This window comes from Cricetulus griseus, chromosome 2 (assembly GCF_003668045.3).
Source record: "Cricetulus griseus strain 17A/GY chromosome 2, alternate assembly CriGri-PICRH-1.0, whole genome shotgun sequence".
Classification (NCBI taxonomy): Eukaryota; Metazoa; Chordata; class Mammalia; order Rodentia; family Cricetidae; genus Cricetulus; species Cricetulus griseus.
The window spans coordinates 75888081-75907190 of record NC_048595.1 but is presented as its reverse complement, the minus strand read 5'-3'; the positions used below and the strand labels follow the sequence as shown (position 1 = coordinate 75907190).

Genomic DNA, 19110 nt, shown 5'->3' with positions numbered 1-19110 from the left:
TTTAAGACTTTTAATTCAGCTATCTAGGAGAAGATATGGTAAAAGCTACTAGTGTATGCCACATTCTCCCACATCCCCCAAGCTGAGTTAAACACATGAAAATGGTCTCTCCATAATTCTATAAAGTATCACTCTTCAAGATCAGGGAGACAAACTTAAGGTCTAACATAGCCCTTGGTGCACTATGAGAGAAATAAAGAGAGACAGAGAGAGAAGGAGGGGGAGGAGAGAGAGGAGAGAGAGAGAGAGAGAGAGAGAGAGAGAGAGAGAGAGAGAGAGAGAGAATGAAAATATATACCAGGAGGTAAATGACCCACAGTATCATTAAGGCATAAAGGAAAGTCAAGAAATCCTTTAAGAAGATAAGCGCATTCCCCTAGTATGATTTAGTTATGAAACTCACCATTTCCTGAACACTAGCTACAAGCCAAGCATGGGCCAAGGCACTGTGATGTGAGATACTGCTAACTTTATTAACTGTCTACATGGTAAGGATCATCAGTCTTACTTCCCAGAAAGGTAAATAATGCTCATAGAGACCCAGTGAGTCAAACAAAGATTTATGTATTTTCTAATGTTGAAATTGAAAACCAAGTCAGTGTGGCCCAAGTTCTGTGGTCTCAACCCCAACTGTTAAAAGTTTTAAAGGCTTCTGTATCATGGGCTTTCATTAAGCAATACTTCCAACAGCACAAGTCAATTTTATAATTTCTCCACACTTGAATGTCTTAGGCCCTCCTCTAAATAGATGGGGCAGGAACAGGATCTACCTACTCCTATGGTCAGCAATGAGAAAAGGCTTAAAGCAAAGCAACTGAAGGCTATGGGAGGATGTGTGTTAAGGTGGCCTTGAAGAGAAATAGCTGCCATGGCAACACAATGACAGCCAACTGACTCATGCTCTCACAACCCATGGAGTTATAATAAATGTTTCAGGGAGGCATGGAGACAGTATGCCTTGCTGAAGCAAAACAATCAGAACTGAAAATTGATGACCTTGGGTGGTTCCCTCAAATCTCCGTCAATATTCCAGGGCTGTCTAAATAGACAGACTTTGCCTTGAATCACGGCTCAACTGCTAACTAGCTATGTGACCGTGGACATGAGTGGTTCCCTTCCCAGATAGGAGATGATAACATAGCTTCTTTGGGCTTTGAGGTTAAATGAAAGGATACAGGACATGTGCCCAGCATGAAGGCTATGGCTGAGGTACAACAAATTTCTTCCCTCTTAGTAGATAGAGTACATGAGAAACGAAGAGCTGGACTCCAAGCTCTTTGTGGCCAAGAACCCCCAAATCCTGCCCTGACAACCACTCTGTACCCCAGAGCTAATCTAGGATCTGTACAGCAGAGTGAGAGTCAAAGCACAATCTTGTGAAATTACATATTCCAAGTAGGATTTGATGGAAATAATCTTTTGAGTTCTTTGTTGTTTCTGTCACTATTTGGGGAAAAGGCATGCCCACCTTAATGAACCCACTTGAATCCTCTTCCTTAAGAATCCAGGAGTGACATAAAAGATTCATGAGTGAATAATGGAGTCAGTCCTCCAAACCAAGCTGTGCCTCATAGGTCTAAATTGGAAAGCAGAGCAATCTGAAACTTGGTCTCTTGCCTTAAAGTACCATACCTCCCCCCAGTTAACAAGGACAGCCACATAAATATTCTGTACATTAATCTACTGAGCAACTCTCCCATGAGGAAGGATCAGAAAAAGGAAGGATTCACATTGCAGAATTAGGGGGAGCTCAGCCCTCCTCTCATGGTATCACCTTCACATGCCTCCTTCAGGATACAGCTGTCACAAGGCCACCTGTGGAAATTTCACAACCTCTCTCTTTGTTTTCAACCAGCCACATGGAAACAGTAACTGTAGGAAAACAAAAACAAAAACAAACAAAAAACAAAAACACAAACAAACAAACAAAAAAACCTCAAGAGGCAGCAGCCCATCCCTGGCTCTTCCAAAGGGCATCAGCTTAGCCTCAGCTTATCTCAAACCAGTCCTATCTCACCTTGCCATTTCACTCACACTTTCCAGGGTGCTCTTCCTGTCTCCACCCCCCTCCAAAAAAATCTACATAGAAGGAACATGCCACCTTGCAAGGTCCAATCATGGTCCCACCTCTTTTACAAAGCACTCCTGGATGAATCACCCTCCCTATTTGGATGGAGTCCAAGGAGCTCAAGAAACAAAGTATCAGGATTTAAAAATCATGTTACTAAATGTAAGTATTCCAAATCCTATTGGTCAAAAAAAAAAAAACCTCACCCAATCCAATTTCCTAACAATTATACCTCTCTTACAATAAACTATGAAGCTGTCAAAATCAATAAAATTCCCAATAATTCAAAAAGAATGTTGTAACATCAGTAAAAGGACTGCAGAGACAAAAGCTATGCAGTTAAAAGGGCATTCTCTTCTTCCAAAGGACCCAAGTTCAGTTCCCAGCACCCATGTCAGGTTAGCCACAAAAACCTGACTCCAGTTTCAGGGGGATCCATCACTTCCAGCATCTATGGGCACTGTACTCATATGAACATCTCTCTCTCTCTCTCTCTCTCTCTCTCTCTCTCTCTCTCTCTCACACACACACACACACACACACACACAATTTTTTCTTTAAGAAGTGTCAGTGAACTCCAAAATCATACAGGTAAACAATTAAACAAAATTAGGAAAACAATACACAATATGAACGACAAAATTTCAAAAACGAATTAACAGAATATTTTTTAAAAACTCAATAAATCAGATTTCTAATAATTTAACTGAGAAGCCTTAACAGATAGATTATACAAAGGAAAAGAACCCTGGAACTTCAATTTAGGTCTTAAAATATTACATTCAGACAGAAAGAATAAATGTGAAGCAGCATGGGAGGTTTCTGTGGTACCATCAAGAGGTCAAACAGGACACTGGCATTCCTACCATGGAAGAAATAAAGGGAAAGGGCATAGAAAACCTACTCAAGAAAACAAAAACAAAAGCAAACTTCCTAATAGTGGATATAACATGGACATCCAGATTCAAATCCAATAACACCATAGAACCCAGAAAGGATGACCAGAAAGGGAGGGAGGGAGGGAAAGAGGGAGAGAGAAGGAGGGAGGTCCCTACCACCCACAGGACAAAGAAAAAAAAAGTCTTAAAGTCAGCAAGAGAAAAATATCAAGTCACATTTAAGGGCAAACCCATTAAACTAACAGCACACTTCTTACCAGAAATCTGCAAAGGGTGTGGACTGATGTACTTCAAGTCCTGAAGAAAGTAACTGTCAACCAAGACTATCATACCAAGAAAGGCTGTCGGTCAAAAATGGAAGAAAAGATCATCCAAAACAAGCAAAATCTAATGAGCCTGTGATCATAAGACAAGAGCTGCTTGAGGGAGTCTACCACATACATGTGCATGTGTACCACAATACACATGCACAGCACATGTGCACACACACACACACACACACACACACACCAACAACACATACACACAAATAATAATAATAATAATAATAATAATAATAATAATAACTTTTTTAAAAGGTAAATTTAACAAGCAGAAATGTGTAGGTACTAAAATTAGATCACCTGATTTTATAAAACATTTTACCAACTGAAAGAGATAACTCTAAAACAATAGTCTTCTCAATAGACTGTCTACCAAAAAATAAACACCAAAGTTAAACTATGTAATAGACAAATGGACTTAACAGATATTTACAGAACAATCTAGACAACATTTACAAAACACACATTTTTCCCCCATCAATGCACAGTACTTTCACTAGAACAGACTATATATTAACCTAGAAAATTAGTCTTAACAAATTAAAAAAATATTTCCTTTATTTTTTCTGGTCATAATGGGACTGTGGAATACACAGAGACTGGATACCTAGAAACCAACAGGAGGGAACACCTCAGAAATTAAAAAGAACCCAACAGCCTGTAACTCCAGCTCCAGGGGGATCTGACATCCTCTCTTGCCTCCATAGGCCAACACACTTGACTGGCATATACACACACAATATAAGTGAAAACTGAACAAGACACTTCTGAACAAACAACAGGTAACTGAGGAAATCAATTAAAGAAAAAGACAATTAAAGGGAAGGGAATTTAAAATTTCCTTGAAACAAATGAAAATGGAAACAAAACACACCAAAACCTGTGGGACACAGCAAAAGCAGTATTAAGAGGCAAACACACAACAAAAGCCTGCATCAAAAACAGATTTTAAATAACCTAAAAAGATGTACCTCAGGTTCTCACAGAAGTAAGAACAAACCAAGTTCAGTTTCCAGAGCCCACATCAAGCAGCTCACAACTCCCTGTAACTCCAGCTCCGAGGGATTTGTACTGGCTGATTTTGGACAGACCCCTGGACTGTCTCTCCTGGGTTCTATAAGAAAGCAGGCTAAGTAAGTAAACAAGGGGAAGAAGGTCAGTAAGCTGCACCCCTCCATGGCCTCTGCATCAGTGCCTGCCTCCAGGATCCTGACTGAGTTCCTGTCCTGACCTCCTTCAGTGATGAACAGCAATGCTGAAGTTTAAGTCAAATAAACCCTTTCTTCTCCACCTTGCTTTTTGGTCATGGTGTTTCATCACAGCAATAGAAACCCTAACCAAGAGAGGATTCAAAGTTTTCTGGCTTCCATGGGAACTGCACTCATATGTACATACCTACACAGAGATCAAACATACACGCATAATTATAAATTAAATAAAAACTTAAAGAAAAAAAATACCATTTCATGCCAGTTAGCATGACTACTGTCAAACAAACAAACAAACAAACAAGAAATGTAATACTCTTGAAAACTACCCTGTGATCCCATTCCTGGAGAAATGAAGTCAGCACACAAGACAGACAAGGAGATGTCTGCTTGTGTCCATGTCAGTGTCCATCTGTCCATCTGGGCAACACCACCACCACCACATACACTCTCATTGCCCCCCCCCCAGCCCTCAATTCCACTGTGAACAGGGAAACAATCCTAAAGAACAAAGCTTCGGGGCTGGTTACATCAAAATTCCCTTGCAAAGTAGCAAAGCACCTGTGACCTTTACAATAAGAATGTGTTCTACTGGCTGATAAACAGAGCTCAGGGCTAGAGTCTACAACAGCAAGCAGTTCTCAACCTGTGGGTCACAACCCCATTGAAGGGGATTAACGTATCAAGTATCTTGCATATTAGACATTTACATTATGGTTCATGACAGTAGCAACATTATGGTCATAAATAAGCAACAAAATAATTTTGTTTGGAGGTCACCACAACATAAGGAATTGTATTAAAGGGTCACAGCATTAGGAAGGTTGAGAAGCACTGGCCTAGAGGAAGAATCAGTGATAAGCATATGGATGATTCTATCGGTGGAGAATGCAAAGTACATAAGGCCTCTTTCATAAGAATGTGTTCTAGTCACTGAGAGACAGAACTCATGATATTGGTGGATCGAGGCGGAGGCTGGCTCCTAATAGGATAGCAAATGATCACCAGGTTGACTGACCACTTTTCACTCTGGCTTTCCACATGACTAAGCATCATTATTTCCTTCCACTGAAGGTTTGTTTGATGGAAAATCCTGGTTTCTCCAATACTTATTATAAGCTGTGCTTCTTACATTTGCTAGCCTAGGTTTATTAGGTCACTTCTCACAACAGGTAAGGTATGGAAGAGGCCTAAGTGCCCATCACTAGATGAGTGCATAAAAAAAATATATATATAGGAGTATATAGGAGTACTATTCTACCACAAAGAATACAAGCCTGCCATGGAATTGTAGGGCATCACATCATGCAAAACAAGACACATGCATAGACACAAACAAGCAAAAAGAAACCTGATAATAGGGATTCCTCAGAAACAGGAAGGGAAGTGGGGAGCTAGAGAGAAACCAATAGAAGGGTGCATAGACAGGATCCATACATAATGCATGCATATATGGAAATATCTTGGTGAATCCCATGAATGTGTACAATGAGTATGTGCTAATAAGCGAAGCAAGCAATATTAATGAAAGCTAGTCTGCAGAATTGTTTTCGCAATACTTTGATAAGTTGTTTTGGTTTGCTGAAACAGGGTCTCATGAATCCCAGGCTAGCCTCCAACTCACTATGAAGCTAAGGATGACCCTGAACTCCTGATTTTCCTTCCTCTCCAAGCCCAGGGATTATAGATGTGCATGCACTACCACACCTGACTCACAGCACTGGTTTTTCAGACTGAATCCAAAAAGCCTTAGGATTAAGAACACCCAAACTTGGCTGACTAAAGGGATCATGTAACTATATGTTCCTCGGCATCCCCCAAAACAGACTCAGCAGGTGTGAGAAAGAGCAAAGAAACCTGTATATATTTTTTATTGCAAAAAGCCACCATTGTAAGCAATCCTCAGTGCCCCCAGGGTGCAGCTGCTTTATTTGCTATGAGCACAGGATTAAGTGAAATTTTGGAAACCTCAATCCTACACCAGTTCCACCTTGCTCTCCAGTGAATACTGAAACCAAGATTTGCAGGATGCTGTCTCCCGGTACTCTGAATTTCTGCACTAATAGGCAATTTTCCTTTGAGATTTGTAGGTGCACTCTGGGCCAACAGTGAGCCGAGAGCTGCCTTTGCATATCGGGACTCTCTCAGAGCCGGTGGGTTGGTTTTAAAGAGTGGATTATTTGAAAACTAAAATATCCGTCAAATCTTAACATCGCATTAGAAATGAAAAGCCAGGCCTTCATACTTCTCCATCCGGAGAGTCTGTTTTATCTCTTGCCGAATGGAGAATGAGAAGGTTCTCATCCATCAAATTTCAACCTTATCAGGTTTTTGCTGTGAGCAAGCTTGTCAAAGTACTTGGTGGTTACTTTTAAATACACAAAGGCAATTTCTTCAAAATCTTAATGAGGGATAGGCATTCAGTGACATAGGACTTTTCCAAAATCAGCATGAGATGTGCTTGGAAGCTGTGCACCATGGAGCCTCCTGAGCTTTGTGGAGAAAGTCCAAGGAAGGAGCCGTAGTGCTGGGCCTCCTATTCCACAGCACTTTGAGGAGCTGCACTTCCATGTCTTCTTTCTAGAACAGTTGATTTGAACAACAAACTTAGAATGTTAACGATAAAAGACAGGGAAGGAAGGCTGCAGAGATGGCCCAGTGGCTAAGAACTCTTATTGGTCTTTCAGGACCTGAGTTCAGTTCCTAGCACTGACATCAGGTGGTTGCCAGCTACCTGTAAGTCCAATTCCAGGAGATCTAACACCCTCTTCTGACCTGCATGGATACCCACAGGCATGGGATACACACATATACATAATTTAAATATAATAATAGGGACTGAAGAGATGGTTTAGCAATTAAGAGTGTCTGCTCTTCCAGAGGACCCAAGTTCATATCTCAGCACCCAAAGAACAATTTGTAACTGTCTGGAACTCCAGTTCAGGGGAATTCAATGCCCTCTTCTGATGCCTCTGTGGGCACCAATCATGCCCATGGTACACATATAATCAAAATACCCATACACACAAAATAAAAAATATAAACAACAAAAAAGTCTTAAAATGAAAAAAAAAATCGATAGAAGCTGTTGGAATGAGATAGTCCTGTACAGACGACACACATAAAATTCTAGTACATGGGAAGTAAAAGCAGGTAGGTCAGAAATTCTGGGTCAATTCTGTCTACACACTGAGTTCGAGGCCCATTGGGGCTACATAAGACACGATCTTAAAAAAAAAAAAAAAATTTTTTTTTTTTTTTTTAAATAAAAAGGACCTCTCTGGAGAATGGATAAAGAAGCTGGGGCTGAAGCTGAGTAGATATCAGGGCACAACTGGGCTAGCACAGACAGGATACCACACCACTCTGAACCACACCTAGAGGACACAAGGGAACAAACTTGCCCCTCGTCCAGTCCCAGTCAGGCTTCCTAGGTGCCAGGTTCATCACCACCCCACACTGTAGCAGACATCTTATCTTCCCTCTACCGAGCATGCATTGCTACCTCTCTCACCCCTAGCACCAAGAGCTAGGATTTCTTCAAGTCTAGGTACATCTACCTCTGTGAAGCCTCCCCTCTCCCATCTTCCCCTCTTTCCCCAGCACAGCTGCTCTGCTCCTTTGAGAGCATTGTGTCTACCCTGCTATCAACACTGAGTGTACTTTACTTTAACTCAGCTCTAGCTGCATTTCCATCATAGTTCTCCACGAGATGCCTTCAGAGAGTGTCCAACTTGACTCTGCTTACTGTAGCCAGTGCTCAGAACAAAGCCTAGCAGAGTGATGAAATAAGTAGTGGCAACAAAAACTCCCTGTTGGTGCCCATGGAGACTACAGCTATGCCATCAGAAACAAAGAGGTCAGCCTTTTAAAGCAGCTTTTGCAACAGCCTTGGGCAAGAGCTACGAGGATGCCCAAACCTCTCTGCCCAAGGGCCTTCTGAGTCCTTTCTCAAGGGGTCAGTTGGCTGGAAAGGAAAGGACAAGCATGCTCCTCAGAGCAGAGGTTACTGTTGATCAAGGAAGATTCCAATGTGCAGCTTGGCTGACCAGGAAGAAGGCATAAACCACACTTAGCACTGTCCAGAGAACTCCAGTGGACAGAGGCCTGCCACTCTCACATACGGCATTTCATTACTCATTTCTCTAATGCGAAAATATCAAGAATCCATATCATTTTAGAAGGGTGAGAATTTGTTTAGAAAAGGTAAGTAGCTGGTTTAGAGATTAGACATCCCTAAGGAAACTCAGGTCCAAACCAAACCCAGTGCTGGTGCCCACTTCTGCAAAGACAGGTGCTAAAACTGTTCCACTTCTGTACTTAGTGATACTATGACACACTGGACATCATGGAAGGTGCTATATCCTATCCACAGGAACCCTGCAGGCAAGAAATGCACACCATGGTTCATACCCAACAGGTGACAAGTACGGGAACTCAGTCCAGTGACTCCATCATTCTCTTACAAAAATTGGGATTTTAAACTTATTTTATTACATGATGATGTAATTCAATCTTGTTTGTAATTCAAATATATAAAAAAATAAAAACTAAAAAAAGAGAAGAGACCTTTCCATTAAAAATAAATAAATAAATAAACTTATTTTATTTATTATTATGGTGTGGGGGGGGGGGTCCAGGTGCCATAGCAGGTTATGGGGAAGTCAGAGGAGAACTGTAAGAGTCACTTCTCTCCTTCCACTTTTATGTGGGTTCTGGGGGTAGAACTGAGGATGCCAGGCTTCTACAGAAAACTCTCTCACCCTCCAAGCCATGCCACCATCCCAGAAACTGGGATTTGCAAGGACACAATGTCCTATGTAGTTCATTTAAACAGCAAATTATGATACAAGGTCATCAATTCAGAACATTTCACATACGATTAAGAGAGAGAGAGAGAGAGAGAGAGAGAGAGAGAGAGAGTCTGAGCTTGGTAAAAACATCCCTTGTCGGACCTATGGTGCTAAGCCAAACCCACCAGCCTGAGACTCTATTTACTGTCTAATTCATATACTGATGGAGGCTCTCAAAATGTACTAAATGCCATATCAGTTTCATGTGGGGCTATCCATCAATGAGTACCATGAGATGTAGAGGGGTTCAGGCTGAACTACCCCAAAATTAAATCTATTCCTCATAGAGTACACAGGATTGGGCCAGCTTGGTGATAGTAACAACTTTAATTAGAGTTTTGGCCTATAGCCAGCAAATACATCCCACAGAGCTAAGTGCCCAGGTACTGAAGTACACACTTGTCAGGGCAGCAGATGACAGGTCCCGTGACAGATGGAAGTACTGTTAGACAGTCTAGGGACTCCAGCTCAACCACAGTCCAACACAGGCTGCTATACAAAAAAAGTGGCTTGCTCTTGTCCTCACCTGCTCAGAGTAATATTGAAAGCCTGAGCCAGAGACATCAAATCTGAAGTAAATCTCTCACATGCCTCACCAACACCCCCCACACACACACACACACTTTCTCTCCTCACACAATCTCCTCTCCCATACATATACTCTCTTTCTTTTACATAATCTCTTATCTCTCCTCTCCCCACTCACATATCTCTCTCTCTCTCTCTCTCTCTCTCTCTCTCTCTCTCTCTCTCTCTCTCTCTCTCTCTGAGTGCAAGGAGAATCTTAAGTGTTTGGGCCAAACAGGAAATCTAAGTCAGAGACAGAAGGACATAAGTGTCCAAGTCACCTCCCTGTCAAGGCCTACAGAGGTCACTTTGCCTCAGTCTGGATGCTGACCTGCGAATACTTGATCCTGCTCCCTTATAAATGTATTCTGAATTTGCTTCAAGAGATACGGGTCCCTCTGGTGGCAATGTGGCACATAACAGGATACAGAGGAACTGTGCCACCCTCAATTTTTGGCCTCTCTCATTGTAAGATCTCCATAGTAAAATTAAAGCTGGTACTCACCAAAGCCTAACAACAGTGCCTGCACATTACAAGCACTCAATAAATGTGTGAGGAATAAACAAAACTACAAATTATAGCATGTGCTAAGTCAACTGGCACATGGTCTGCAATCAAGGCGATTAAAACCAACATGACAGCTGACCCTCATGGGCCAAGTTCTCATGTGCTTGCACAGTCAGGCACAGTGAGTGCACTGGTCTCTGATCCAAACTGCTCCCAGCAAAGGCATTGTCTCCCAATACACAATGAGCCAGGAAATGAATGCTCCTGGCATGGGCAAAAGACGGTTTGATCACATCTGAGAGAGAGCTAAGTTGGTTTGCTATTAGGTTTCAGAGAATGTCACACAAACTAGTCTGTTATAGGTCCTCTGTGTGGACTTTAAGTTGGGTCTCTTCTAAAAACAAGGTTGCAGCATTTCCAACTGATTTTCAACTGCTTGTCCAAGGGAACAAAACAATGAGAAACAGCTAGACCCAGTCCCAGGAACTGAAAACCTCAATACTTACAAGCTCTCTGGCTTGAATGGCATTGATCTTGCCAGAGCAGACCTGCTTTGACTGAATGTACCATTGTTCAAGACTCTGTAACCATTCAGTTCAGTTCTTTTTCTAAAAAAAAAAAAAACCAGATACAATTCTTCCCTTGGGCCCCAGTGGCAGCTGGAGCTTGTCTTTTATCTTAAATGTTCATCTCCCCAACACTGGGGACCTTGTACTTGAATTCCCTTTTTGCTTTTGTTGCTAGGAACTGCCGACCAAACCTTAAGTCCTTGTCTTCAGCCCTACAAAGGATACCACAACATGCTTACCATATTTGCTATTGTTCCAAAGTCCTTGCCATCTTTTCTTTTGAGGGCCTGGTGCCTTTACCTTTACCCCTGAGCTCATTTAATTGTATAACTTTATATAAACTACCACGTGTTTGAGAAACACATAGGAACAAATTACTTTTAAACCTTCAAATAATCAGAACACTGCCCACTTGTTTTCTTGAAAACACATTATTCTGATCTGTAGAAAGTGGAGAATATAAGAATCTTCCTTTCTGCCAAATGCACCATATCCCTACCTACTACTGCTTTGCCAGCACTACAACACAGTATCTTAAGCAAAGTTCTAAAATTAAGAGACCAGATCCATGCCATGGAAATCATGAGGCTTGGTTAATCTGTAAATCAGAATAACATTCTCTGGCTCTGGACACATATGATAAGGCCAGCTGCTTTAAAAGCTGCAGGTACACTCTATGGCTAGGGATCATGTCTGTTTGTTGCCGTCACTCCTGACAACAGTTTCCATTATCAAAGCGGTTTTGAAGACTGAACTGAATGTAGACAGAGAAAAAGGCGTGGACTTAGAATACTTTTCTTTAAATACTGTTTATACACTTTTCCTGCCCATGGAACATAGAAAATCTTGGAGAAATCTACCACTGGGTTTGAGTGTCCTTGTGGTGAGGCTTGACTGTACAAGACCAACTCTAAAATAACATCTAGGGCACAAGAACTGCAAAATTAAGCACCAAAACCCAATCGTCTACTCAACAAAGGGGTTCTCAAAAGAAGAAATATAGTGGTCAATAAATACATGCAAAAAGCCCCCATGGAAATGCTCTGAGAACTCATGACAGCCTAGTCATAATGGCTATCATCAAATATATATATATATATATATATATATATATATATATATATATATATTTTGATACACACACACACACACACACACACACACACACACACATATATATATATATATATATATATATATATATATATATCAACAAATGAACCCGAGGATACAAGGCAAGAAATATCCTTATTCTCTGCTGTGGGAATGAAAATGTATGTAGCCACTACGAACATCAGTATGAAGAATCCTCAAAACACTGAAAACAGAACAACCATATTACCCAGCTATACTCCTTTTATACATCCAAAGATTACAAAGTCAGCATACCGCAAAGATGCTTAAAAATCCATGTTTATTTCTGTACTATTCACAACACCCAGAAAATAGAACCAGCCTGGATATCCACCAAATACATTGATAAAGAAAACCTGGCATATATTCTGTGGGGGTTTGACTGAGAAATATCCCATGTATTTTATCACTTGCTCCCCAGCTAGAGGCACTATTGAGTGGTACTTTTGTGGCAGTTACAGAGCCTTTAAGAGCCTTGCTAGAGGAGCACCAGGAGAAATGGGTTTGAGGTTTTATCGTCTTGCTCTACTTCCTGTTCTCTCTCTTTGCATCCTGTGTATGGATGGAAAGTGTGATCACCAAGCTTCCTGTTCCTGCCATCATGGTTTCCTTAACAGCTGTCATGCCTGGCCTGCAACAATGGACTCTATCCCTTTGGAACCATAAGCCAAAATAAACCCCTTTCTCCTCTAAGATAATTTTTATCCTAGTATTAAATCACAGCAACAGAAAGGTAACTAATATATAAACACATTGGAATTCTATATAGCTTTAAAGAAAAATGAAACTGTGACATTTTCAAGGAAATGGGTGGAATAAAAAAGCATTATGTTAAGCAAAGTAAGCCAGACTCGAAAATGCAAATACCATTAGGGATAGGGCTCAGTCGGCAGAGAGTTTGCCTAGTCTCATACCACATAAACTAGATGACGCATTTTCTTTAGGGGCCTTCAACAATCTGCAAGCCACTCCCTTCCTCTGTGCTCTTGTGGTGGTATGTTTCTATCTCTGCTCTGGAAGCATGCCCATGCCTAGTAGAGCGGGCTTATCCAAGGTACTCAATGATGCTGGATTATGAGTAGACTTCTCTTCTTTTTGAGGGCAGAAATAGAAGCCACTGAGAGGGCTAGGGGTTTTGTCTCTGTCAATACAAAGCAATGCCAGCAGCAGCTGTAGAGTGGGAGGCATTCTGAATAATTAAATAGCCTACTTAACAGCAACAAGCTGATAAGATATGCATGGCTATGTTTCCACCTGTGTTTTTATCCTAGCACCATGAAGCAAAATAACTACCTCAGCATGTTTCCCCAGACTGTACCTCCATGATCCAATGTAAAACACCCTCTTGAGAGGAACACAGCTAGACTCCTAGACTGTAACCAAGAGTTAAAGAGAAATAGCAATGAGGTGGAATATGTTAGCAAAAATAAGGAAACTGCCCAGACCACCATATCAGGAACATGTACAGAACAATGCACAAAAGCAGTTACAAATAAGATGCCAGGAAGATGTGTGTCCCAAGCCAACTTACTCAAGGTCTTCCCAGAGCCTTACAACAACACTATTTTCTCTGGGCAACTGTTCACCCCTCAATAAATGTGTGAACACACACACACACAAACACACACACACACACACACACACACACACACACACACACACACACACACACACACACACACACACACTCCTGCCAACAGAAACAGTATATGACCCAAGGTGGGAACCTCAGAACCTCATCTGGCTGGACTGATGGGAAGACAGCAGGGGCAGGGCATTTTGTGTCCTCCCTTTTCTGTAAACAACAGGAGAGCAAAGGCTTCAGAAATCACACCAGGCATTTCATCAGCATCAAAAATATAGCAAACAGGTCTTCTATCAGAAAACAACAAACTGGCCTATTGCAGCACACAATGGGATACCCCTCTGGACTCATGACAACCTGCAAGCACAATTAACAACATAAAATGTTTGCACTTTGTGATCTAATACCCTCACTCCTCAAAGTTTACCCTAGGTGTTTCATTAGAAAACATCCACATGCTCAGAGATGTTAACTGTGTATTATTTAAATAGCTAAAATGTCCAACCCTGTAAGGAAATTATTAAGTTCTCATGTGAAAGCTATAGGTGAGAGCATGTGCCATTCACCATGGCCATTCTGTGTCTTAGACAATGTGGAAGGTGCTTAGGCAATGTGAATGATCCCAAACCACAGGGCAGCTATCAGTCTGTGACTGGATAGAAAGGCCAGGTGCACCGAGGCTGAAAGTAATGCTGACGAGAGAAAAGACTTGCTTCACTCAGGTGGTGGAAGTGCAGCTGATGGTTTCTTCTCTAAATCTCCATTATTGTTCTCTGAATATTTGTTGAAATCCTTATTACTACACGCAAACATTTGTACTTCACTTCACTCCTCAGTTATAGGGTTCAAGCTGAAGATAAGAAAAGCAAAGCAGCCAGTCACTAGCTCTTACCTCTACCTCAGATCAAAATAGGTGATCCTGTGTCCACAAATCCTCAGAGTGCAATGCAGACTGCACTGCTCACCACCAAGCTTCAGACTGCAATCCCCTGATTCTATATTCGGTTCTCTGCCCAGCCATATCACTCCTGTCTCCACCTCCCTGATGCTAGGATTAAAGACATGTGATCCCGAGTGCTGAAATCACCTTTGTGTGAACTGTTTCTCTTTTAGACTGGATCAATTTCGTGTAGCTCAGTGTGACCTTGAACTAACAAAGATCCTTCTGCCTCTGCCTCCCAAGTCCTGGAATAAAAAGTGTGCACCACCACTGCCTGGCTCAATGGTTGTGGCTAGTTTTACATGGTCTCCAGTGGCTTCATTAAATCACAAATAATATACCACCACACCTCATTGTTGACACTGGCATGGCAACTGTGAATCCTGGCATCACTGCTTAGAGCCTGTGGTACCTATGGGCTCTCCTCCAAGCCTTACCTATAATAACTGCCCACTCTTGACTCTGGAGAGGTGGCTCATAACACAGAATCCATGACCACTCAGGCTCAGACTTAATCCTGCCTGATACACCTAGGCTGTGCATGTAGACATGCTCTCAGGAGGGATTCCATTAAAGCATGCTTAGTACTGAAGTTTAGACAGAATTGAAATTTAATAGTGTAACAAATTTAGGGAGAATTCTTAAATGCTAATACCCATCGTTGAGTAGAGCACAGTCTTAAAACAGATCCGAGCCAGCACAATTTGTCTGGAGAACAGTTTGATATCTATAAAGTACTCTTTAAATGTTGGTGGGTTTTGACTCAGTAATTAAACCTCTGTCAGAAACAGCCAGTGGATAAATACTCACACACAGGAGCATTGCTGAAGCTTAGGTTACAAGGTAAAAATACCCAGAGCTTTGAAATAAGAAAGCTTAACTGAAGAGCAACCAAATGACTAAATGCACAGACACCAAAAACATGTCTCTAAAGAACATTCACAACCTGGCAGCATAGCAGGAGTGAGCAATGGATGAAAGAGCAGAACACAAACTATTGTCAACTTGATGAAAACAGTGAGACAGAGGGGTGAGTGAGAGTGTCAAGCAGGGTCATTTCTACTAAGGAGATAAGGAGAACCCTTAGATTTTCAGATTTTCTTGAGTTTTCTGCACAGCCTCCACCTCCCTATGAGCAGAAACCATAACAAGACCCAGCCCTGATGCACCACTCATCATATCAGGAGGGCAGGAGGCACTCACATGGATGGTTCGGGCTCGTCTGTCCCCCTCTTGGTGGGCTTCCTCCAGGTCCCTCTCTAGTCTCAGATTCTCCTTCTTCAGGTCACTCAACTCCTGGGTGACCGTTTTAACATTCCTTAGCAGTCTGTGGTTCTCTGTGCTCTTTGTGAGGTTTTCTGAGTGCAGCTTGGTCAACAGGGCTTCCTTTTCCTCCAGGGCAGCCTCGTAGTCCTCAGAGCCCTAGGAGAGAGGGAAAGTAAAGGGAGCTGGTTTTCACATAAATAAACCTAGAAGAGCTCCTGTTTTTGCCTTCCAGGTAAGGAAGAAGAAAATAATAACAACAGTAATAATAAAAACAAAATAAAAAATCCTAACAGGCAGTATTTAGTATGCAAAGCCCAAGGAATCACATCTTGGGAGGATACAGGACAAAGTTTAAGTTGCAGTTTTGTTGGGAAGGGAGGAAAGCCCACAGTGCAGTTAAAAAAGAAGAAACGAAACCGTAACAAAACTGACTTCAATGCAGTAGGAATACAGTTGACTTTTCTGTTTCTCTGTATTTTCTAATGTTTTAAGGTAACTGGGCATGTTAGCCCTTGCCTGACATGTGTGAAGCCCTGGGTTTAAGCCCCAAAATCACAATCGGCCAATAAAATAACAACAGAAAACAAAGAAAAAATGACAAGCAGCCGTGGGTCCTAGCACCAGGAATGTTCTCCTTTGTTACTATGGCTCACACCTAGAGTTATCTGCAAAAACAGGAGTCACTGGCCAGCATGGCAGTCAAAGTCTACTTTGAAAGACTCTAACGTCCTCAAAGTTCAAGGGCTAAATGTATCAAGATATCTTTATTTCATTAATATACAATTCACCTGAGAAAATATTTACATAATATACAAAAATGAACAAAATGTTCTAAACCATGGACAATAAAAAGAATGAACTGTAAAGTAAGTTCTAAGTTACAAAGTAAGAGTGTTTAAGTGGATTATCTGATGCTATTCAGCTTGTTTTGAAATGATATTCTTCCTTTGTAATGCTTTAAGAACCAGCTAAGCAACTAGAAGCCTGGAAATATGTGAGGGATTGCAAATTAACAATGCCCTCTATAAACTGATGTTATAGACTGACCATGTGTCTTTTCAGATACAAAAAAGTCTATGTGCATCCCAGCGATTCCTCCTGAGATCTACTCTCAGAAGAATCAAAAGAGAGGAGCCCATATTCAGTTACTCATCACAGAGTTCCAACAGTAATTGGTAACAAGCAACCTAATGTGCATCAATCCAAAATCGCAGAAAATATGGCATGTATCAAAACACAGGAATAAACCTAAGCTATTAAGTGAAAACAGAAGCCCAATGTATAAATTACTTAAAAATAAAAGTCTACAACATAGAAGAAAATCTACATAATTGTGACATGGTTTGAGCCATGCTCAGATTCCACATTTTTAATTCTTTCTAGTTTCCTAAAAACATGGTTTTGTGACATCTATGTAATATTTCCACTAGGAAATATTTCTTTTTGCAACTGGACTTCACCATGTAATTCTAACTGGCCTGGAACAAGATATGTAGACCAGACTGGCCTTGAATTAAGAAAGATCCACCTGCCTCTGCCTCCCAAGTGTTGTACCCCAAGTGGGTTAAAGGCATGTACCATCACACAGGACAAAAGTAAACTTTTCAGTAAGTTTGTCCTTCCAATTAGACCAAGGCTCAAGATGAAAAAATCCAAAAATAATACTTGTGTTGTCAAAGTCAAAACTCAGACTGAAGTTAAGGCCCCAGATTCAAGAAGTCCATCTCTGCCTGTCACTAGTCAACTTTTAGCTATTCAAGTGGTCAACTTGTTCGGGAAGTGAACTACAGCCACAGTTAACCTAGGATCTTAGGAGCTGTGCCTTTCCAGGCTCCCTACAACCCAGGCATCTGGCCCCTTGTTCTAAATGAAGTTTAGGGCACAGGAACATAGAGTGAGAACGAACACCATCTGTTCCAATGTAACTTTCTGGAATCTTCTGGTTTTATTTCCTTTGAAATTAAATAAAAAGAAGCAGAAGCATGGGATATGAGACCAAATTGGTATTAATGTTGATGGTGGTGCTTAAATAAACTCAAGAAGCAAAGGCCAGCAATGACTGCAAAATGTTCATCGTCAACAAGGAGTTAAACTATGCTCATAAGTAAATGAAGCTGAGGGCTGCTAAGTGACTAGTCTATCATCAGACTGCCCATAATTAAATCTGGAATTCAAATGATTCCCAGCCCGTGTTCTTCTCTGGCACAGCACCACATGCCCTCACCAGTAAAGACTCTAATTAACACCAATAAACTGGCAAGAATAAAAACAAGACGACTAAATTTGAAGAGGAAGCTAGAGATGGGCATCAGTTAGTGGATTGTTAAACATAGTTATTGTTCACAGTTAACAAGTGGTGGAAGTTCTGAAGGATTATTGCATGAATAATGATGGCAAAGCCTCCTTAAATATCCAACCTCAAAGAACTCAAATCCACACATTTGACTCATTTCACAAAAACACTTTCCATGTTAAATTTTCCTTAAATGGCCCCTTGAAAAACTTCCCTAGAGGGCTCTTTACCTTTTACTGAATGATGCCCAAGTGGCAAATATTTGGCCCAATTACATGTGGCCAGAAACTAAAGGCCAAATGTAAAATTAGGCAAATTATTCTTGCTCACTATAAAAGAATTCAAATGCTCTGGACCGGTTTTAGCTATGTGGCTTGGGAGATATTGCCTTGGAAGAATAAAGAGATGATGAAACATATATGTGAGTTGAAAATTATTTCAATATGAAAATTAAAAAGTCTGAGTAGATCTTCACTATGCTACAATGGCAAGAATGTTAAAGAAAGGATTATAGAATGAGAAATATATAATGGCCCAGTATACATCTATAGTTCCAGATACTCCAGGGTTCAAGGCAGGAGGATCACTTGAGCCTAGGAGTTTGGGAACAGTCTTGGTGTGGCAATTTGAATAAAGATGACCCCAGTAGGCTCATAGTTAGTGGCACTACTAGGAGGTATGGCCTTGTTGGAGGAAGTGCTTCACTGGGGGCTGGCGCTGAGGTCTCAGATGGTCAACCAAGGTCCAATATGGCTTTTTCTTCCTGCTGTCTGCCAATCTAGATGTAAAATTCTCAGCTCCTTCTCTAGCACCATTTCTGCCTGCATGCCACCATGCTTTCTGCCATGACAATAATAGTTTAAACCTCTGTGCAGAAAAGACACTGGGAAGAAGAAG

The 19110-nt window shown here is 41.2% G+C and overlaps 1 protein-coding gene across 4 annotated transcripts in view; it reads right to left on the bottom strand.

Moving 5' to 3' along the window:
* The window catches only part of Cdk5rap2 (CDK5 regulatory subunit associated protein 2), a 178995-nt gene that overhangs the window by 105866 nt on the left and 54019 nt on the right, over positions 1-19110 (bottom strand). For all 4 annotated transcript variants that reach the window (XM_027400255.1, XM_027400258.1, XM_027400257.1 and 1 more), the window contains exon 12: positions 15858-16076. In XM_027400255.1, coding sequence (XP_027256056.1) covers positions 15858-16076 — 219 coding nt within the window. The remainder of the gene's footprint in view (positions 1-15857; positions 16077-19110) is intronic.